We start from the raw sequence: 23,645 nt of genomic DNA, 5'->3' as shown, positions 1-23,645 counted from the left end.
GATGGGATGCAGAGGTAAGGTTTCTTGACACCTTAAATGACAGCTTCTTGGAGAAGTTAATCCTGGAGCCCACAAGAGGAGAGGCAATTCTTGATTTAGTCCTAAGTGGAGCACAAGATCTAGTCCAAGATGTGAATATAGCCGGACCACTTGGTAATAGTGACCATAATAGAATTAAATTTAACATCTCAGTGGTGGGGAAGACACCACAGCAGCCAAACACTGTAGCAATTAATTTCAGAAAGGACTACACAAAAATGAGGAAGTTAGTTAAACAGAAATTAAAAGGTACAGTGCCAAAAGTGAAATCCCTGCAAGCTGCATGGACACGTTTTAAAGACACCATAATAGAGGCTCAACTTAAATGTATACCCCAAATTAAAAAACACAGTAAAAGAACTAAAAAAGAGCCACCATGGCTTAACACCTGTGTAAAAGAAGCAGTGAGAGATAAAAAGGCATCCTTTAAAAAGTGGAGGTTAAATCCTTGTGAGGAAAATAGAAAGGAGCATAAACTCTGGCAAAAGTGTAAAAATATAATTAGGAAGGCCAAATTTTTTTTTGAAGAACAGCTAGTCAAAGACTCAAAAAGTAATAGAAATTTTTTTTAAGTACATCAGAAGCAGGAAGCCTGCTAAATAACCAGTGGGGCCACTGGACTATCGAGATGCTAAAGGAACTTTCAAGGACAATAAGGCCATTGCAGAGAAACAAAATTAACTCTTTGCATCGGTCTTCATGGCTGAGGATGTGAGGGAGATTCCCAAACCTCTGAAGGAACTCAAATGTGAAACTGCAGAACTACTAACTGTGGTTTTTAACGTATCATTTAAACCAGTTTCTGGACCAAATGACTGGAGGATAGCTAATGTGACGCCAATTTTTAAAAAGGGCTCCAGAGGTGATCCAGCCTGACTTCAGTACTGTGCAAACTGGTTGAAACTATAGTAAAGAACAAAATTTTCAGACACATAGATGAACATAAATTGCTGGGGAAGAGTCAACATGGTTTTTGTAAAGGGAAATCATGCCTCACCAACCTACTAGAATTTGTTGAGGGGGTCAACAAGCATGTGGACAAGGGGGACCCAGTGGATATAGTGTACTTAGATTTTCAGAAATCCTTTGACAAGGTCCCTCAACGAAGGGTTTTAAGCAAAGTAAGCTGTCATGGGATAAGAGGGAAGGTCCTCTCATGGATTGGTAACTGCTTAAAAGATAGGAAACAAAGGGTAGGAATAAATGGTCAGTTTTCAGAATGGAGAGAGGTAAATAGTGGTGTCCCCCAGGGGTCTGTACTGGGATCAGTACTATTCAACATATTCATAAATGATCTGAAAAAAGGGGTAAACAGTGAGGTGGCAAAATTTACAGATTATACAAAACTATTCAAGATAGTTAAGTCCCAAACAGACTGCGAAGAGCTACAACAGGATCTCACAAAACTGGATAACTGGGCAACAAAATGGCAGATGAAATTCAGTGTTGATAAATGCAAAGTAAAGCACATTGGAAAACACAATCCCAACTATATATATAAAACAATGGGGTCTAAATTAGCTGTTACCACTCAAGAAAGAGATTTTGGCGTCATTGCGGATAGTTCTCTGAAAACATTCACTCAATGTGAAGCGGCAGTCAAAAAAGTGAACAGAATGTTGGGAATCATTAAGAAAGGGATAGATAATAAGACAGAAAATATCATATTGCCTCTATATAAATCCATGGTATGCCCACATCTTGAATACTGCATGCAGATGTGGTGGCCCCATCTCAAAAAAGATATATTGGAATTGGAAAAGGTTCAGAAAAGGGCAACAAAATGATTAGGGATATGGAAAGGCTGCTATATGAGGAGAACAGGAGTACTTGTGGCACCTTGGAGACTAACAAATTTATTAGAGCATAAGCTTTCGTGGGCTACAACCCACTTCTTCGGATGCATATGCATCAGAAGAAGTGGATTGTAGCCCACGAAAGCTTATGCTCTAATAAATTTGTTAGTCTCCAAGGTGCCACAAGTACTCCTGTTCTTTTTGCGGATACAGACTAACACGGCTGCTACTCTGAAACCTGTCATATATGAGGAGAGATTAATAAGACTGGGCCTTTTCAGCTTGGAAAAGAGACGACTAAGAGGGGATATGATAGAGATCTATAAAATCATGACTGGTGTGGAGAAAGTAAATAAGGAAGTATTATTTACTCCTTCTCATAACACAAGAACTAGGGGTCACCAAATGAAATTAATAGGCAGCAGGTTTAAAACAAACAAAAGGAAGTATTTTTTCATACAACGCACAGTCAACCTGTGGAACTCTTTGCCAGAGGATGTTGTGAAGGCCAAGACTATAACAGGGTTCAAAAAAGAACTAGATAAATTCATGGAGGATAGGTCCATCAATGCCTATTAGCCAGGATGGGCAGGGATGGTGTCCCTAGCCTCTGTTTGCCAGAGGCTGGGAATGGGCGACGGGATGGATCACTTGATGATTACCTGTTCTATTCATTCCCTCTGGGGCACCTGGCTTTGGCCACTGTTGGAAGACAGGATACTGGGCTAGATGGACCTTTCGTCTGGTCCAGTATGACCATTCTTATTTTCATATTTGATGCTTTAGATTGATTTGCTCTACTGAGAATTTCTGGTGTTGCAAGAAACTCTTTCCAGTGGACTCTGAAGATCTTCCACATCCATTTACTTTAGAATGAAGTGATCTTCTTATCAGTTTCAGGGGTAGTTTTCTGTGACTCTACTCCATAAAGGAGTCCAGACATGATGCTGGTGTTAAACATTCATATTTTTGTCAGTGCCGATCATGCTACTTTTCCAGATCTTTTCAATTTTATGTATGTTGTTTTCTGCTTTTGATATTTGTTGCTTGATATCTAGCATGGTGTCACCAACACTGCACATCTCATTCCCTCGATGTACATGAATAATAAAGCAGAAGTACAGGTTATTATCAATGTACTTTTTTATTGTATTCCAATGGAAACACCCTTCTTTTGATGCTAGTCAAGGCACACACAAGTTCTTTTGTGCATAAATTCTCCTTACTATGAGTGCTGCCAAGTTAGCTGCATCTTTCTTGATAGATTTCAGACATGCCAGCACATTGGTATGTTTACCATAAGATCTCTGGCTTCGATTTGAAAGAGTACACCATTTCCAATAAGATTTACCCAGCTGTCCACAGAGAGGGCCTGCTCTGTTGTCCCGATGAACAAGACTCATTTACAAGCAAAAGTCATAACAAGCAGATAAAAATCTATGAACTGGGATTTCTGAACACCACTATACCCAAGTGAAAGAAAATTGGACCTAGCAATAGTTTAAATTTAAAATATTATTTACAGGTCCAAGACCAAACTATATGAATTACTGGGAACGCTCAATATGCATGACAGAAAAAGATTTGTGAACATTTGAAGCATTTATTTAGACAGGCTCATGACATTAATTGTACACACTAGAAAAAAAGAAGTCCTAGGTGTAAAGAAAGGAGCAATTTCTGGGGAAAGTAAATATTTAATAAAGATAAGCGATACACTATTGAATATGTATAGCTACGTTATCATAATTGCATTTCCACAAAGGACTTCAGTCACAACAACAATAATATCGAGGCCCAACATTCTTTTAAAGAAACTCAAACAAAAACAAAACAACCAAAAAACAAACAAACAAACAAACAAACAAAGGTATGAGGAAGGAGGTTTCTATTTATTGGGATGTGGTCATTTTCATTTTCTAACAGGAAAAAAGGCCTGCCACACTTGTCCTTTGTGAAGTAAGGAGTACATTATGTGCCCTTGGTCGTGCACTGATCTAGAGATGAGTCCAAACCAAAACTCTTGTTAGAGTTGTGTAGCTGAAGTCGCTCTGTACCCTAGTCATAAAATGAAAATCTGAACATGGTGTACTCTGGCAAAGTTTAGAGTCAGACACAAGCCACACACTCAGAAGTGTAGAAATTTGGAATTTTGACTTGTACCTTATATTTGTTGGACTAATAAAGCCATGGCACATCCGGCCTTCTTCCATCATTGCGGAGCTAAACCACACGCTGTAGCCATTCCCTTTGTTTGTGCTCAGCGCTATGCCATATGTGCACCAGGCTGAATGTGCTCTGTGCATGCCATACCCTGCACTGTATCTATCATCCCACAACTTGCACACACCCCTCATGTCAGTGGATGCTACTTTCTCTGTGCCTCGCGACCTGCTCTGTGCCTTACAATCGCCCCCTGCATGCCCCAGGTGCCTGTATCCCCTGTGTGCCAGTCCCTCGCCCCCTGCCGGCCCCTTGTGTGCCCGGGACTGTGCCCTTGGGCGCTGCGCTGTGCGCTCTCGTCGCGCCCTCTCCGGTCCGAGCGCGACGCTGCAGCCGATTGGCTGGGCGGGGCGCCCCGCTCTCAGGACCCGGGACAGCAGCACGCGCCCCAGAGCGGAAAGGGGGGCGGTGCCAGTGCGTGTTGCCAGGGTGATGGCGCGCGCCTCCCTCCGCCCGGGACGGCGGTTCCCATGGTGACGGAAACGCCGCGGGGCCCGGCCGGACCATGTCGGACCTGGGCTCGGAGGAGTTCGAGGAGGAGGCGGAGAACGACTTGGGGGTCAGTGCGGGCCGCGGCCGCCGGCTCCTCCGGGGTCCAGCGCTGCCCCCCCGCCGCGCTCCCGGGCCGGGGTCACCCCCCGCTCCCGCTAGCGTCTGCCCCGCAGAGCAGGAGCGTCCCCGCGCCCCACACGGCCGGGCCCCGCCTCACCCGCCCCTCCGTGCGGCTCGGCTGCCCCTGAGAGCCGCGGCGCCGGGCGGGCGGCGGAGCGGATCCCCCCCAGCTCAGCACCGGTGCAGCCCTCCCCCCGCCCCCGCCCAGCTGTGACCAGGAGCCATCCAGGCCGCGCTGGCTGCCAGCCACCTTTCCCCGGTGCCGTCGGCGATCCTCCCTCCAGAGCCCGCGTGCAGCTGGGCAGCCCCGTGGAGAACAGCTGGCACCAGCTACCTCAGAGCTGCCCTTCATTGCCACCCAGGCACTGCTGCACTGTTAACCTAGGTGCCTGGGGGGCTGGTTGTGTCTGTGCACCAAGAGAAGGTTAAAGGGTGATGTGATTATAGTCTGTCAGTATCCTCCTGGGGAACAAATATTTAATAATGGGCTCTTCAGTCTAGCAGAGAAAAGTATAACAGTATCCAGCGGCTGAAAGTTGTAGCTAGATAAATTCAGGCTGGAAATAAGACATACATTTTTAACAGCGAGAGTAATTAACCATTGGAACAACTTACAAAGGGTCCTGATAATTTTTAAATCAAGATAGGATGTTTTTCTAAAAGATCTGCTCTAGGATTTATTTGGGAGAAGTTTTATGGCCTGTGCTATATGGGGGTCAGACTACATGATCATAATGGTCCCTTTGAATCTATAAATTCTCTTTTTCCCCTGGCACAGCCCCAGTCCATAACTATGTGGAATATTAATGAAAAAGCACCCTTAGACACGATTACACCAACATATCTTTAGTTTTGTCACCCCAAAAAGAACTGAATTTGTAATTACTCACTGTTGCATATTTTAAAGGTCAATTCTGCTCTAATCAAAGTTAACAGAAGGACTGCCACTCATGTCAATCAGAGTAGGAGCAGAGCCATGGACTAGGATCACACAGGATATTGGATCTGTAGTATTAAAGTATGGGGAAACTAAAAAAAAAATTAATCACTGTTATGTTGGGATTCTCAAAGCTATGCGATGTGTATCTCAAACAAAATATTTTTTAAAATAAGAAATAATCTTATAAATACAATGATGTCCTTAGTTGCTATTTTCTTTTGGAGTATATACATTCGTGATACTCAGCCTCAAAGAGTTGCTAAGCTACTGCATTCAATGGAGTTGTAGAGATAATAAGGACTTGAGTGAAGTCCTGCCATTTTACTATGGTATGTAGTGTCTGTTTCAACTTGCTGCAGTTTATGCAGCAAGAATCCAGCCCCCAACAAATTTCAGTAGTTTGCAGGCAGAAGACACCTTTGGGTACCAGGTAGGATCTGGTGGGTTGGAACAAGATACTCACCACAGTTACCAATAGATTTCTTGGCCAGGTGCCATCCTGGGACTCAGGAAGAAAAGGAGCTGTTCAGAACAAACAATTGGCTTCCTCTTTGTACTCATATTGGATTCAGCTTAGAACCCCTGCCTCTTAACTGTTGAATGGCTTATTCCATCTAAATAGGAATATGAAGGTGAACGCAATGCAGCAGGTGAACGACATGGACATGGAAGAGCACGGTTACCCAATGGTGATACATATGAAGGAGAGTATGCCAATGGTGTGAGAAATGGGCGGGTAAGATAATTATAGAGGATTATTTTGAAAGCCATGCATGTGTTTCAGCAGTTCCATTAGTTTAGGCACTTCATTATCCTTTTAATTCAAAGTACTATATCTACACCAAATATATTGCAGGGGACCTACAGATTTAAAAATGGTGCTCGCTACATTGGAGACTTCTTTGACAACAAAAAGCATGGTCAAGGCGTTTTTATGTATCCAGATGGATCAAAATATGAAGGTAAAATATGGATCTTTTGTTGTTGAATGTAATTACGAAGATTTAAGTATTTGAGAAGATGAGGTGCTTCAGTGGAATTATGGGAAACAATGAGCCAGGCAGCATATTATTGCCTCAATCCACAAAATTCTTTTTTCCCTCTTCATTCCTGCCTCACCCCAGATGTTAGGAGAAGAGTGGATTGAAGTTTTTGGCAACAGTTTATTCCTGCCAAATCATCTGATCAAGTGGAATGCTTCATTATATTTAGTGTTGAGCAAATTCTTCGCATTCTTAGTTAGAATCAGAGTAGAAGAGAGTATAAGTTATGTTAAAAACAAAAACCCAAGTACATCACAAGAATATTCATTGACATGTAGTGTTTACGCTGACAGACAGTCAAGTTCAGTCCAGAACATTTTCAGATCCTTTCAAAGAGCTATAGGTTCTGAGCATTGTAAAAATATAGGATTCAGTTCTCCATTGCATCCAAGCAAAGCAGTGGAGAGTGGAGGCTAAGGAGGAGCTTATCACAGCTCACCATTTCTCAGCCACCTAGAGTTGGTGTAAGTTAAACCTTCAAGAAGGCAGTTTAAATTTACCCTGTTGGCAGAGAATCCATCTCCTATCTTTCTGGACATGGCTCCCTCCCCTGACTTTTCTCCATCCCCGTATACCAAATGGAATACCGTCAGCAGAACTAGGATAAGATGTGGCAGAACCAGTGATGCAGGTAAAATCCATTTCTTACTGGTACGGGGGGTGGGGAGGGCAGCAGCTAATGGGGGGGCACATGACCCTCCATGTGACTCCTCCCAGCCCCGCCCCCACCCATGGCCCCCATGCTCTCTCCATCCTCTCCCCACGATCCACCCACTTTACCTGGGGGGGGGGGGTGCTCTGTCCTCCTCCTGTTGCGCCAGAGACTTCAGGAAAGGAGCAGAATGTGGGGCTGCTGGGCATCCCCGTACGGGCGGCTCCTCTGGCGCGGCTGCTGTACCACCCCCAACCTTGCCGCCAAGTCCTGTCCTCTGGCATGGCTGCTGTACTGTCCCCAGTCTGGCTCCCCAGTCGTGTCCTCCGGCGGGGCTGCTGTACCGCCCCCAGCCTCGCCCCCCAGTCCTGTCCTCCAGTGGGGCTGCTGTACCGCCCCCAGTCTGACTCCCCAGTCCTGTCCTCCGGTGGGGCTGCTGTTGTACAGATGGAGCCAGAGGAGAGGCAGGTCAGTGGAAGGGCAGGGGGTGGGGCTGGGGGCAGTACAGCCGCACCAGAGAGGAGCCATGTGGCCACTGGCTTCTCCGGTGTCTTTCCGGTACACCATACGAGCTATAAATATCTTGCTAGTATGGCATACCGGGCATACCGGCCTACTTGCACTGCTGGGCAGAACTCTACACCGGCAGAGATTTCCCCAGAATTTTCCAAGGGGAATCTGTGGCCAGAGAGCTTAGACTGAAGAATCCAGCTTTTAAAGCTTACTTTAAAAAAAAGTTTTTACCTGTTGGGAGAACATTTATTTATTTATTTATCTTTATTGGTGAGATTGCCAACAGCACGGGAGGAGTCCATATATATATCTGCACCTATCTTCAATATGATAGTAACCCCCACAGGGCATATGTATATATGTATATATATATATTTTGAGTTAACACCAAGTGACCCACTACCTCTCTGTGGACAACTAGTAAATACTCTGTGGTCCACAGTTTGAGTCACTATGATAAATATCCTAATGCAGTTTCTACTTCTGGGAGTAGCAAGAGTCTTTTCCCTCCTATGTACACCTCTATAAGTGTGCAGTTCAGGAAAAGTGAGAGATCCAAGAGAAGAAAGCTTTATATATTATAGGTAGATAAGAAATCTGCTACTTAGTAGAAGCACCACCTCCAAATGTAGGCATTATATCTGACTTGTGATTAAGCATTCGCCAGGGAGGATCACTGCTTTCATCAGAATATGGATTGGAAGGCATGGGAAGATTAGATTCATACTGATGCATCTTGCAATGCAGAAGAAATGGATGTCAGCAGAAGTGCAAGAAAGAATTAAGTGACTTGCACAGACATAAGTTAAATTAATTTGTTTATGACAGTGTCTTTTGGCCTGATTCATACACTGATTCAAAGCTACGTTGGATTCTTTGCTCACTGAGGAACAATTACTTGAGCAGTACCTCATCGTTTGCTTTCTGAGGCTAAAATACTCCTAAAATGAGGTCAAACTATATTTTACTAGTGCAGTCTTTGTTCTATATTTTCCCCTCTAAGGAAAGAAATATTGACTGATGTCATTGTGACTCCCTTACTTTCTGTCTGCACCTATCTTCAATATGATAGCAACCCCCACAAAAAACCAACAACCATAAAACTAAGTTGCATAGGCCCAATCCACAAAGTTATTTAGGCTCCTCACTTCCATTGAAATCAATGGCATTCTGTTGAAATTAGCATGTGCCAGCAGTTCTCCTTCTATCCCCAGATGCTGTGGGGTTTGGGGTTCTTGTACAGAATTATTTAATTTAGCTTGATCTAGATCTTTGCCCTGAACAGAATTCTCAAGATTAATCTGAAGGCTCATTACAATCTTTTACAAATAACAGATTATTTTAGGAATTCACTTTCTTCCTTTATGGTAGCAATGTCTAGGAAATGCAACAGTTTAAGCAAGATACTGTACTTAAAGAATCTCATAAGACAGAAGAGCAGAATATCATTAGTCCAGCTCCTGAAACAGAAGCTCATACAGAATATTTCCCCACATTTTAGTACTAAGAATGACTGATTCCATCTGATTCTCTTCACGGTCTTCCCTGAAATATGAGGAGACAGATAAGTCAGACTCCAGCTGCTTCATAAACCATCTTCAGAGAGTTCTTTTCCAGGATGACATTTAATTTGAGGACTAATGCTGTCTCTGCAAAACGTCAGGAGGTTGATCTGATTGTTGACATTTTTTATTCATTTTTTTCAATAGCGTAATGTTGTGTGCTATACCATCAGCTTTGAAAGAGGAGGTCAGAACCAAAGACAAAGTTTTTAAACTTAAGTGCTTAATTTTAGGCACCCACATCCATATTTATGCCCCTAAATGAGTGAACTGATTTCCAGATGTTCTGAGACACCCAGCTCCTGTTGCACAGTATCTGAAAATCAGAACGCTCAGTTACTGGTTTTGGCTTAGGTTCCTTAGACCCGTTAAAAGATTATTTCAGCTACAGTATAAGACACTCTGAAATAGTCCCACCCTATTCTTCCATCTGATGTCTGTAAATGTCTCAGATCTTAAAGGTGACCTGAAAAGGAAAATAATTTGCTTTCTGCTGTCTTTTTTTGCTGCTTTGTGATGTGCAAAGAAGGCCTGAAAGGTAGGGGTTTTGGCCTGTGTTAGAAATTTAAATCTTGTGAAGGCCAGAAGACTATATTTACTGGAGAGCTAGTGAAATGGTGATAATCTGAAGGGTCAGTACAGTGAACATTGAGTTAAGACTACCAGCCACCCCATTGGGTTGGGAGAGGTGGCTGCCCTGCTCAAGATAGGTCACACAAAAGGAATAAGAACAACAATATTCCAGGCTCAGCAAGGTAAAAGTAAAACAGGCACAGAGTAGCTACCTTTGGCCACAGGGCAAATGAAACAAAACAAACACAGGGTAGTTTCCTCCCACTTACTCCAAGTGTCCACAAAGAACACAGGGCAGCAGCTTCCTTCAGTCAGGGCCTAGTTTGAGGAAACAAACAAAATTCAGTTCTGACTGTGATCAGTCTCTTGGCTCCAGCATAATGTTCTGTGTACAAGGCAGCCAAATAATTCCCCAGATCCTGCTGTCCCCTGAGTAAGAAAAAGATAAATGAGGCTATTATCTCTTCCCATTTTGGATGTCTGTACTGCCTAACTAGCCACAGCTGCCAGCACTTCCCTCCAAGTTTGGCAGCTCAGACAGTCTTTAAGCTTGAGTTTCCTCTTTTCTGGGTAGTGAAGATGTTTACATTCTGGTTCACATGATCGAGATGGGGCACATACACCACATCACAAAAGCCCTGCTTTATTTGGTTTTGCTAATACCCATTTAACTTTAAGAATCATAGAACTGGAAGGGACCTTGAGAGGTCATCTAGTCCAGCCCCCTGCACTCATGGCAGGACTAAGTAATATCTAGACCATCCCTGACAGGTGTTTGTCTAACCTGCTCTTAAAAATCTCCAATGATGGAGATTCCAGAACCTTCCTAGGCAATTTATTCCAGTGCTTAACCACCCTGACAGTTAGGAAGTTTTTCCTAATATCCAACCTAAATCTCCCTTGCTGCAATTTTAGCCCATTGCTTCTTGTCTTATCCTCAGAGGTTAAGAAAAACAGTTTTTCTCCCTCCTCTTTGTAACAACCTTTTATGTACTTGAAAACTGTTATCATGTCCCCTCTCAGTCTTCTCTTTTCCAGACTAAACAAACCCAATTTTTTCAATCTTCCCTCATAGATCATGTTTTCTAGACCTTTAATAATTTTTGTTGCTCTTCTCTGGACTCTCTCCAATTTATCAACATCTTTCCTGAAATATTGCGCCCAGAACCAGACACAATACTCCAGTTGAGGCCTAATCTGCGTGGAGTAGAGTGGAAGTATTACTTCTCGTGTCTTGCTTACAACACTCCTGCTAATACATCCCAGAATTATGTTTGCTTTTTTTGCAACAGCGTTACACTGTTGACTCATATTTAGCTTGTGGTCCACTATGACCCCCAGATCCCTTTCCACAGTACTCCTTCCTAGGCAGTCATTTCCATTTTGTATGTATGCAAATGATTGTTCCTTCCTAAATGGAGTACTTTGCATTTGTCCTTATTGAATTTTATCCTATTTACTTCAGACCATTTCTCCAGTTTGTCTGCAAACTTTATAAGTGTACTCTCTATGCCATTATCTAAATCAATGACTTAATTAATATTTTGGGGGAAGAAAGCCTATGTTAAAGAGTCAGCAACCTCCTCCCTTCAGTTAAGGTGTTAGGCCCCTGAATAAGTGATGCCCAGGCTTTGGCAAATTAGTGCTAATCTACTGGTACATACCCTAAGGTCCACTTTTAGATTTTGGAGGAAGGGTCCCTTGACATAACCAAATACATATCCCACACTACAAAATAAGACTATAAGACACTATAAATTTTATGGTGTGGGAGGTGGGGACAGCCAGTGCCACAAGTTACGTAACTTGCACTGTCCACAATAACATAAATAAAGGTATGCATGTAAGCATGATACTAGGTGAGAATAAATGGAAGAATGTGTTTGGAGTGAAAGAAATAGCAGGCAACTATGTAAGTTTGTGTAGAGAGGGGCAGAGAGTGAGGAGGGGAAAAAATGATTGGAGCCCAACCAAGTAAGGGAAGAGGCTGAGAGCCTGCCACAGGGAAGAGAGAAAAGAGGATGAGAGGCGGAACAAAGGGGTCAGAATGAAGAAAGAAGGGAGGGAAGAGAAGGGACCAGTGCAAGACAGTGCTACTTAGATTGAGGACCTGTATGGCCTGCTGTATGATGACATTGCCAGAGCAGAAAACAAGTGACCTTTAAACTTTTCTAAAGGGGAATCTGAGGATTCCTCCCCTCCTGTGTGGTAGCATGTTGGAAATTGCCTGAAGGCAGGGCATGGTTGAAAAGGTGGAGTGTGTTCCAATGATACTTGACTGGCAGAATAGTCCCTAGGGACGGTCTAGTTAACGTAAGTTAGAGCAGCCTTGTGGCTAGGTCTGTGGCCCAAAGAGCTGTGACTTTAAATAAGCCTTCTCATCCTGTTCTTTAAATCATCAATTAAGCAATGAGATGACATTGCCTAGTTCAGACAACAAAATGATTGCATTTTAACTAAACCAACAAGAGAACACAAGATAAAGAGCGTTTGGGGCAGAGATAGTCAGCATATGGAAATTCTGTATGTGCAGAAACATTCACCTGATAGCAAGTAATCTTTCAAGTCATGAGTAACCAAGAGCACAATAGCTGAACAGAGGTGCAAAACCACCTCACTAGTGAGAACACTGCTGATAGGCCTTTCTTCTTCCATCACACCTAAAAGTAAAGTAATGCATGCACGGATATCCAGCTTCAAGACCAAAAAGTTATGCTGTAATCTGTCATACATGGCTATATATTGTCAGCTCTACACTGTGTCCTGTTAAGTTTGGAGTATGCTTATTTATTCGGGTTACTTTTTGGGGGGGGGGGTGCTTCTGTAATTCTATTAATGTACTGCTTGTGTTACTTGTGTTTTTATTTGGAGCTCTACTTCTCCCTTCTGCAAGTCCCCTCCCAATGGAGCTATCCTGCAGGACCTAGGTTCCCTAGGGCTGGGTTTTTCCAGCCCCAGAACCGGATGAACACACACACAGCCACACATACATTAACAGAGCAAGTTTGAGCAGACCGGGTCAATTAGCACTTTTAAGCTGACCCCTTATATGTCTCTGGACTTACTGGGCTTAATGAAGCAGCACTTTTAAACTGCCTCCTCTTATATGCCCCTGGGTTCCATGGACTGGGTCAAGCAGCACTTTCAAGCTGTCACCCTTATGCGTCCCAGATTCAGCACGTCCCTATCCCCACTCTTACATCACAATTGTACTGGCAGTAACCTATTTGATGAGCAAACCCCACAGTATTTTGGGTGCTGTAGGGATCTTTAGCTTAGGTAAAAGAAGCATTGCTGTAGACCGAATGGGGGAAGCTAAAAACACAAAAGAGTAAAGTTTAGCAAGAGAGAGAGAAGCAACCAGCTTAACCATAAAAGTTATTTATTGAATAATAGTGATAAGTACACAAGGAGAGCCTAAACCAACATAACATGCATTATTAAAGGTTAATACCTAAGGTAGAAAGGAAAACAGAGAGAAAGAGGGGGATTTCACCCACTCCATGGGGCTTGAACGGGTCGGGGTTCCCAGGTGGTGGTGGTAGCTCAGGGTCTTGAGTGCTGGAGACAGGCAGAGCCCCCAGCACGATCAGTCAGGAGAAGATGGAGTCTCAGTGGAACTGATGCAGTTTGGATCTAAGCATCAGAACACTGACTGGAGGGTGAGTAGGGATTTTTGTAGAGAAAATACAATGGTTCAAGGGAGAACACTAGATTTGTTTATGGGTAAACTGATGACTCAAGGGTTTTCTTATGCTAGACAATAGGAGCTGATTATTCTGGGCTATGGGTGGTGGTTTCTTCCAGGGAGCTCACAATGCAACTAGGCTGCTTTAGTATTTTGGATATTAATCAAGGATTCATTACTAGAATTGGTCTGATAATTGCTGAGCTGGGTGTGTGCAGGCGTAGATTCATTAACATCTGGAGCAGAGATTCCCATGATGCAGTGCGTCCCTGCTTTTCTGGTCCCAGAGTTCAGGGCGGTTTTCTGTTCTCCATTCTGTATGCAAATTGAGATGTTTCCCTGTCCTATTTTTTTATGCAGATGAGGCTAGGGGAGTTGTCTCTGTTTTTCATTCTGTATGCTCATGGAGATGTCTTAATCTTGTCACCCTTGTCAGGGGGGTCTAGGTGTGTCTCCCATCCACCCTTCATTGCTCTCTGCAAGTCTTTTCTCTAATGCGTTTTGATTTAAGCAGTAGTAGACTACACTGGCTAATTCTAATTCTCTAGTTCTCAACTGGCCAAGTAGATGCTGTTTTGCACTGATTAGTTTTATGGTCCAGAACATTCTCCCTGCCCTTTCTAGAAGCCTGAAGCCCTACTGATTCTCAATAAGAGAATAGTTTAGCACATCCTCTGAATCTGTGCATGCTCATGGCTTTTCTCCTGACATGTCAAATCTTTCCATCAGTTATAAATACTGTACTAGTAATATCAATAATAATAGTGACAAATGGTGGCCTGCTTTTTGTCAGAGAATGCCAGTACTTTTCTAATTTAATTTACTGTGGAGTGTGAAGAGACTACACTGATATACAAGCCTGATAAGCTATCTTTACTGTTCACACAGAAGTTGAAGATTACTGAGGTAGAGCTTGCTTCTGCTCTCATTGAATTCAGTTACAGAATTTACATTGTCTGAGTTTACATTTTCATTTTCTAATACTGTATATTCTTCATTCACATAAAAAGTTGACTAGATGTCTAGATGATCATTCTAAAGGCTGACTTCTATGACAAGTAAATTTGATCACATCTCACTCTGTTTTTGTCATGTCCATTGCAGGAGAATGGGTGGGAGACCAAAGACATGGCAATGGAGTTTACTACTACGTGAATGGAGACACCTACACTGGAGAATGGCTTAACCACTATAGGTTTGTTTCATTATTACAGTGAACTTTCAAGTTTCTTGATGAAGTTTAAAAAATGTTGTCTTCAGAGTTGTGGTTGTCCTTTTGAAAGAGAGAGCTGTGGGAGGGCCTTGGCAACCAAATCCAGTTTGGAATGGGAGGAAAGCCTGCAGTAAGACATCAGCTGATTTAAATAGAGCCAGACATAGAAGGCAGATGAGCATGAATGTATGAAGAAGATGTTCTTGGGGTTGGAAATATGGATTAATGTGGCATTTGTTTAAATGCTTTAAAATTGCAAAGAAATCCTGCACTTTTAATTTACAGTAATATAAAGTACAATTATTATTTGCCTCTCAGGCACGGGCAAGGTACATACCTCTATGCAGAGACTGGCTCTAAATATGTTGGTGGCTGGGTAAATGGGCAACAGGAAGGAGCAGCTGAACTTATTCATCTAAACCACAGATACCAGGGCAAGTTTGTGAATGGAAATGTAAGTATGTTGGAAAATGCTATTTGAATTTGAAAAACTAGCGCATGTTGTTGTTCTGGTATGGACTCTTTACATTGAAAAATTAAACCAGGTTTCCCATTTTGCACAGTATTCTTTGAACCATAAATGTAACAGGTATAAATGAATCAATGATGATGCAAAGTTTCTCCAAAGTTTAATTTTCTCATTGTATTTTTATTTATTATTGTGTAAATTACCCAGTACAGTGTTAAGTGATCATTTCTATTTTTCATTTACTCCTTCAGAGTTTTCTAGCTTTAAAGTCTTGCTAACTTTTTATTTCTCTTTGTACAGCCGGTAGGTCGTGGAAAGTATGTCTTCGATATTGGGTGTGAACAGCATGGTGAATACACACATCTAGATCAGGTAAATAATATAATACAGACTATACCAAATGTTAGAAAACTCAGCAAGTCAGGTCAGCCTATTCAAACGTAGTCTGCCTAGCTCATTACAGGTACTGGATATTTAAAAAGTCCAACAGCTTTAGAATGTGCTTTTCTAACCACCAGAGTCAATAAAAAAAACACAGCTACTGTGCTGTGCAAGCCCTGACACATGAAGGCCCCATTGCTGCTCCCATTGCAGACACTAGAAGTTTTGCCATTGATTTCAGTGAAAGCAGGATCATACCTCAAATGTGCTAGCCTTCTGCAATACAAAAAGCCAGACAGAGTTTTGATTGACTTTGGCCTTTATTTTGAAGATGTCATGTCCCTGTACCAGATATGGACTGGCTTCAGAGCTTGCTTATATACACCAGATGTGGTCATCATAAGATCCTTTAATGCTGTGCTCGGTATAGTTGAGGTTCATTTAAATAAGGTATTTTACACACCATGCCCCTTAGTGGCTGAACAGTATAATGTATTTTAGAACTCCATTACAAAAGACTGGAAAATAAAAATATAGTACTAAGTAATTCTAAAATTTAGTGAAAAATTACAGGTGCAAATTTAGAGCCACAATTGAGACTACTTTTGAAAATGTGGTCTATTATTGTCTTGATCCTGTGAGGTACTAAGTACCCACAACTCCCATTGATTTCAATAAGAGTTGTGGGTGAATAGTATTGGGGAATGATTTTTCTTCTTGCTTTTGAGTGTGGCTTTTCAGACCTGTTTCTGATTACCTGACCTACATACTCTAGTTATATAATAAAAACAATAATGCCTAGCTATTATTACAAATATATTTTTAGCTTAGTATTTTGGTTTCAAGATAACAAACATGCTGCATTTAGTTCAGAACTTGCTCTTTTTCTATATTGCCTGACATGCCAGATCTTAGTCTATTACATGCTATTTCAAAACTTCCAGGGAAACAATTATTTCAAATATGAAAGTTTTGGGCGATTTGTAATCTTTTATTTTTTTAAAAAGGGTCTTCCTAATTTTTCGATCTTTCTACAGTTAACATGTCAATCTAGTTCACATTTATTTCTTCTCTTTCATTGATTTGCTCAGCTAATACAACCCAAGGACAAGAGAAAGGGCAGCAAAAAACTGCCTTCTGTTCCAGGGTACGGGAACCCACAAACCACTAAAGGCTTTATCTTCATGGAGCCTAATGTAACAGAGGTGCTCTTTGGGTTTGAATGAAGTGTTTCTGCTGCATGGTTTACCCGCATGTAACAAAAACAGAAAAAGGAGTGTGGGAAACAATATCCCTTCATAATATCAGTTTGAATGAGAAACTTTTGCTTTACCTGTAAAATTTAACTCCAGTTGTTTTTGTTTGTTAAGACCTTAAAAATATGAAGCATTTTATAACTGAAATGATTATTATTTCTATTGTATTGCATGTTTTGGTAAACAGCTATTAAGATGTAAAACATATGCTTTGGCTTTGTTTTACTTTTATTTCTTAATCAAACTGTATTTGCCTCCTTAAATGACAAATAATGATGGGTGTTTCCTCTTTTTCTGTAAATATACTGCAATTACATTTTGAAATGTTTAGATATTGTTAGACAAAGCACTAGGAAAGATAACACCCATCCCAAGTATATTTGTAAGCAATAAGATATGAGGAAGTGTGTATGGTTATAATGGAAGATTTATGTGTGTGACGTGATGAAACCTTCAGCCACCCAAGAAGTATGAGCAATATCAATTTCTTTATGCCAGTGCTCTCAGATTTCTATAAAAAAGGAACAACTTGCAGCTCCACACCAGATCCCTAAAGAACAGTGTGTGGTGGTGGGTGTGCCAAAGCCAGTGTCTCTGCTGCTAGAGGTCCATGTTGGGAGAACTCAGGGCTCTTGCAGACAGTGGCTTCACAGCTGCTCATTGTGTCTGGGAGGAGAGGAGGAAAGTATCTCCCCCTTCCCCACTCCCCCTGCATCTTCCCAGCACCTGGCCTGGCTACTTTGTGTGTGCTAAGATTTGCCCCTTAGGCGTATGTCTATACTGGAGCTGGGACTGTAATTTCTAGCTGAGGTAGAAATTCCCATGATAGCTCTCTGATCAAGCAGTGTAGCCAGAGTGGTGCAAGCAGTGGGAAGGGCTAGCTGCCCAAATACGTACCTAGCATTTCAGAGGTGATTGTGTTTGGTGGGCTCCCCTACTGCCACTCGTACCTCTGTGACTACACTATTTTTAGCATGCTAGCTTGATCAGAGCTAGCACAGATATGTCTGTCTGAGTTAGGAAATATACCTCCAGCTCCAGTGTAGACATACCCTCAGTTCTGAAATCTAACTGGTGCTGATTGAGATGCATTAAAAATTAGGGCTCAGTTATGGCCTGTAAGAGCCTGAACCATATTTGGAAAGTGAAGAGGTGCACTGTTGGGGGTATTGCCTGAGGACATTATACCTTCGCAAAACGGGCACCTAAAATTAGGCACTTAACTCCATATTTGGATACCTGAATATAAGTAGCCGGACTTTTACAAGTGCTGAGCACCCAGCAGCTCCCACTGACTTCAGCAGGAGCTGATGGGTGCTTGATACTTTTGAAAATTAGGCCATTTATGTAGGTGTCTAAATGTGAACTTAGAAGCCTAACTTTAAGCACTCACTTTTGACAGTCTTAGCCCTTAACTATAGCAATTACTCTCAAGTGAATCCTGTGATTATATTATTTACTGTAGGTCACAGTGCTATACTCCCATTACAGCAGGGGATGGCAACGTTTGGCACGCGGCTCGCCAGGGTAAGCACCCTGGCGGGCCGGGCCAGTTTTATTTACCTGCTGACACGGCAGGTTCGGACGATCGCGGCCCCCACTGGCCGCGGTTCGCCGTCCCGGGCCAATGGGGGCGGCGGGAAGCGGCGCAGGCGAGCGATGTGCTGGCCGTGGCTTCTCGCCGCCCCCATTGGCCCGGGATGGCGAACCGCGGCCAGTGGGGGCTGCGATTGGCCGAACCTGCCGTGTCAGCAGGTAAATAAAACTGGCCCGGCCCGCCAGGGTACTTACCCTGGCGAGCTGCGTGCCAACCGTTGCCGACCCCTGCATTACAGTAATGAGAATAAACAGTCAAAACTTTGCTTGTTTGCTGTAGTTGAAATAGTTGTAGTACAAGACTCATTTTCAAATAAAATTAGTTTAAGAAAAGTTATCTTTCAATACAACTAGCTAGTCTATTATTTAAACTCTCCCACTTTTGTATAAAATAAATCATTCTTATTTGTAAAGAAAGTGACAGAAGGGCAGATATTGAGAGCACAAAAGCTCATGTACAATACTACATTCTTCATAAGTTCCATGGGTCTTACCTGAGCACAGACTGCACAGCCTTGTGAAGCAGAGAGCAATTTTGTATTGCATGCACTCTTGCTTGTCTGTTTCTGAAAGGGGTTGGGGCAGAGAGCTGTATAACCCCACTGTGAGAACCAGGATGCATTCCCCCTCTGGGGTGCAGAATGCCTCCGTGAGCTCCCTATGTGCCAGACCTATGGTGTAGGCTGGTGTGGAAAAGAGGCGGATAATGATCCTGCCTTCTCTCCTTTCCATCCCTTTTGTGGCATTGGGGAAATGGAACAGCCCAGTCTCTGTAGGTACTGCTGTTAGGCCCAGCCCTTCTGAGAGTTGCAGACTGATTAAGGAAGAAGGCTCTTTGGGCCTTCATGACACGCTGTGTTGCCTGAATCTAAGCATAAGAAAGAAAGGAAACTAGCCTTTTTTTTTTTTAATTTTGAGACCAACATTGTAACTGACTGACTGCCTCCAAGTTTTCTAGCTTAGAATGGTTTTCTCTCTCTTCTAAAGTTTGTGACTATTAATGTTGTTCAGTTGTTGTTACATATTGGCACCTTACTCTAAGGGGCTGTACTGTTACCATTTCAAACTCAGGGTAAAGAGATTTCAATACATGCAAACAGGCTCGTAGTCATTACCTTCACATTCCCAATTGTGATGCTAGATTTTTTATGTTTGTTTGTTTTTTAGGATAAAGGGGAAGAAGAGGAAGAGGAGGAATCTCAGTCAATTATTCCAAAATGGAAAGCAAAAAATATTACTAAATTAACTCTGTGGACACCAGGGGTTGAAAAACCACCACCTCCTGAAGAGCCTCCAGCAGCAGAAGAGATGCCAGCAACTGCAGGTTTGTCCCGATGAACTGTTGGAAACTCCTTCCCCCCAAAATTCCCCAAACTGTTTCTGCCTGATTAATTTGCATATGTTATAATAAGAGAGTTGTACTTTTTGTCAGCTTACAAGATGCTGGATATTAGCGAAAAGTAAAAGTGTGAAGGTTCATCTTATTGCAGCACATTCTTATGCTGCAGCATGCATGCTGAATATACTTCCATTTGATATAATGTGGTATTAGTAACAGAGACAACTGTCCTGGGAAGCCTGTAACATTAGAGAAATTATTATAATCTGATTCAGGGCTTGATACTGCAACCCGTCTATACGCATTCCCCATGAAGCCAGTGGGACTACTCACATGAGCAAAGGCTACAGGATTGGGCCTAAGATGTTAGCTGTTACTTAAGAGTAAAAATAATGGCAATGAGCAGATCTATGAAGTTCTTCTTCCCCCTCATAGTTTGGCATATATCTCTTTTTCTCCCATTTCAGTTGCTGAGGAACCTGTTGCTGAGGAACCTGTTGAGGTTGGGGAACCTCCTGCTGAAGCTACAGAGCCCATTGAAGATCTGTCTCCATCTAAGGAGGGAGAAGAAGAGGAGGAAGGGGGCAAAGAAGATCAAGTGGATCAGGGTGAGGAAGAAAGAGAGGAATGAGTGATTATAGTTGGTCATCTGAAATGGTGCATGTCAACTAGCTGAAAATGTGTTACTGTGTGCGGGCACATTATCATTCTGAAAAGATAGTAAACTCTTGTTTTTCATAAAGGGCTAAATCTTCACAAGGTGGCTTTTAATTTTGTATACTCAAGTTTATGTGCATTATTGTTTGCACATAATGGATATTTGAAACTTGTGTGTACAAAAATTAGAGGCCGGGCTGAGATGCCTCACAAAATTTAACCCCTCAGAGTGAAGCTCCCCCCCCCCCCCCCCCCCCCTGAGAGGAATGTTCTCCTCACTGGAATGAAAAAACAAAACAGAACCAAAACACCCTAAGAGATAATGAAACAAACCTTTTATATTAATGTAAAATTTGTTTAGTTAGAAAGTGAAACTGACATTCAGGACTTCAAACTATATCACTTATCACACAAAGCTTTGTTCTGAAGAAAAGAAATATCATTACTATTGATGGGTCTGATCTTTGTAATACACTAAATGGAACGCCAGAGCTAACCAACACCAGAACTTTGGATGTTTGAAATCTACATATGGATTTGGAGGCTTGATCCCATTGGTGACACTTGCACACTCTCATTCAGAAAGCTAAATTAATTATTAAAAGAAAAACTGAAGTTATTGCTTTTTAATGTTTGGATGTTTTAAGTATAGTTTCTGAATTTTCAGTATTTTAAAAAAAATATTTCAAATTATTTATCAAAATTATTAGAAGGTATTGTAAAATGAGGCCTGTGTTAAGCCATATTTTATGAGTAAATCTTTGCCTACTTAAAATATGGACTGCATATATTAAAACATATCCAGATTTGTAAACTTTTATTCTGATGTTTCCAACCATCAAGTGTTTGATTCTCAGTTTTTCATCAATCCATTTCCTGTTAAGGTAAAGTGCAAAACTGACAACAGGAGCCAGAAAGACAATTAAATGGCTTGAAAATATGCTGAAACATACCCTAAACACGTAGAGCTAAGTTTTTTGATTTCAGGAGAGTTATGTCCACGAAGAATTTGGCCCCTAATATACAGAATGTGATGATGCTGAATGTACTTGTAATTTTTAGGCCTCATTATTACTTTATTGATGAATGTTCTCTAATAATGAAATATTGATTGAGCACCCCACACCTCAGTAATTAGTATTTTTTGTAATGAACTGAATCAGTCCATTTAAGTCCTGCAGCATTCTGTTGATGAACCTAGGACTATGAGTATGGGTTACATGTTTATATCCTTATTCGTTTACCATAGGGTCTTTACTTTGGTAATGTGAATACAGTAAGTGGACTGTAAATTTAAAACAGTTTAACAGTAATAGGGATTTTGTTATATCCCATATATGCCTATCTTCTAACAAGAGTAGGATTTTTTAAAGCACTCCACTTAGGCCCACTCCTAATAACAAACTAGACAGTATATGTAAGGAGCCTGCATTATATTTTCCAGGATAAAGTATTACTACAATGAATGAATTATTTAAAAAGATCTCAAGCGCTATTATTTTATTAAATGTACCCCAGATTTCATGTTTTTCCCCCAACAGCAAATACTAGTTTAGAGGAGAAGGAGGAAGAATCAAAGGAATCAGAGGAGGCAGAAATAAGTAAAGAAGAATAAAACCAAATAAGGAAATTACACGGAAAAAAGCTGGGTACCATAGCCCTGTATTATTCTTATTTAATTGAAAGCTCTGTTATACTGTTTTGAATAAACATATTTTTCTGGGTACTTTGTGTAGAAAATGCCTTTTTGGGTGTTTTTCTGAACTCCGAGTTTATGATTTCTAACTCCAAGTCCATTTTCTTTGCTATATACAGTAGCTGTAACCACTGGTTGAACTCAGTGGGACTCCTCACATGGATAAAGTTACTCATTTGTGTAAGTGATTACAGGATCGGGGCATATCTTTGGACTCCTTCACATTATTACTTTAAAATGGAGTGTACACAAATGAGAAGAAAAATTCTCAGTAATTTCCCATAATGTATCAGACCATTGTTCACTGAAGTCTGTATCTTAACTGTGGCAGTGGTCTATGCCCAATTCTTCGCAGGAAGGTGAACCTTGGATCTTATAGTCCTCAAAGTCCTTAAGAGCAGTACCAAACCAAAACACAGCCTCTATGTTGGAAACTAATTCACACCATCAAAAATATTTTTGAAATTATGATGTTATAAAGCAATTAAAATGACATTTGCACCTGCTTCTTCAGCAGTTTTACTAACTTCAAAGACTATGGCAGTGTGGAGTTGCACAAAAAAAATGGCACTAGTGTACAGTGCTATAGCAAGTTTTTGTGCATCTTCAGTGATTGATTGGAATAGCACAAAAACAGTTGCAAAATCTCAGTGCTTCAGCTATGTTTTTTTTTCCTTTATAGAAAAACAAAATAAGAAGGAACTAACCACAAAATGCTATGTTAATACAATGTTAAAATTGCAAATTTGACTGCACAAAATTCAGACAATATAAATTTAAGGTTCTCATAATAACAATAACTCCCCCATGTTGAGTTACTAGTGGTGTTCCCCAAGGGTCAGTCCTAGGATCAATCCTATTCAATTTATTCATAAATGATCTGGAGAAAGTGGTAAAAAGTGAGGTGGCAAAGTTTGCAGATGATACTAAAGTGCTCAAGCTAGTTAAGACCAAAGCAGACTGTGAAGAACTTCAAAAAGATGTAAGTATTGGCAAGTTTGTGCCTAAGATATTTTACAGGTCTCTTTTGGGGTAAAGTAGCTGTTTCTAGCCCCGGTGAGTCGTGAGATATCAATGTTACTGAAACAGCACTAAATATTTTAGTCCTACACCTCAGACCAGGATAATTTGAGTGACATTCCACATTAAGGGGAAAAGGAGTTAACATTTTAGTGGCAGGTTCTTTTTATTGTAACACAGAACCTATCTGAAGCTGTTGTAGAGGTTTGGAAATTAATAGTAGAGATAGTTAAAGGAAGGAAGTGATAGGTGTAAAATAAATACAGTTTATCACTTGGTTTTGCAATTTTTCTCCTGTCTACAGTTTCTTATGCGGTTATCTTGTTTAGTTATTGAATATTCTCCCCTCTCCTTACATGGCTTCCTTGGTGAATGGA

The 23,645-nt window shown here is 41.5% G+C and overlaps 1 protein-coding gene across 1 annotated transcript; it reads left to right on the top strand.

Annotated features, from left to right (window-relative positions):
* The first annotated feature begins 4,563 nt into the window (after positions 1-4,563).
* RSPH1 (radial spoke head component 1) lies at positions 4,564-22,167 on the top strand. The gene is made up of 9 exons (XM_065423847.1): positions 4,564-4,617; positions 6,233-6,346; positions 6,467-6,572; positions 14,746-14,836; positions 15,173-15,308; positions 15,624-15,695; positions 19,724-19,880; positions 20,363-20,503; positions 22,094-22,167. Exons 1-9 carry the CDS (start codon positions 4,564-4,566, stop codon positions 22,165-22,167), a joined length of 945 nt encoding a protein of 314 aa, XP_065279919.1.
* The last annotated feature ends 1,478 nt before the right edge of the window (positions 22,168-23,645 follow it).

This window comes from Emys orbicularis, chromosome 1, assembly GCF_028017835.1.
Source record: "Emys orbicularis isolate rEmyOrb1 chromosome 1, rEmyOrb1.hap1, whole genome shotgun sequence".
Classification (NCBI taxonomy): Eukaryota; Metazoa; Chordata; order Testudines; family Emydidae; genus Emys; species Emys orbicularis.
The sequence above is the reverse complement of the archived record's forward strand: the minus strand, read 5'-3'. Positions and strand labels throughout refer to the sequence as shown.

Excerpts from the sequence above, each read along its gene's own strand:
- RSPH1 (XM_065423847.1), top strand. The coding sequence starts at position 4,564 with ATGTCGGACCTGGGCTCGGAGGAGTTCGAGGAGGAGGCGGAGAACGAC. Across the intron at positions 6,347-6,466 it reads ATGGTGTGAGAAATGGGCGG|GGGACCTACAGATTTAAAAA; the intron begins GTAAGATAATTA and ends AATATATTGCAG. Across the intron at positions 15,309-15,623 it reads GCAAGTTTGTGAATGGAAAT|CCGGTAGGTCGTGGAAAGTA; the intron begins GTAAGTATGTTG and ends CTCTTTGTACAG.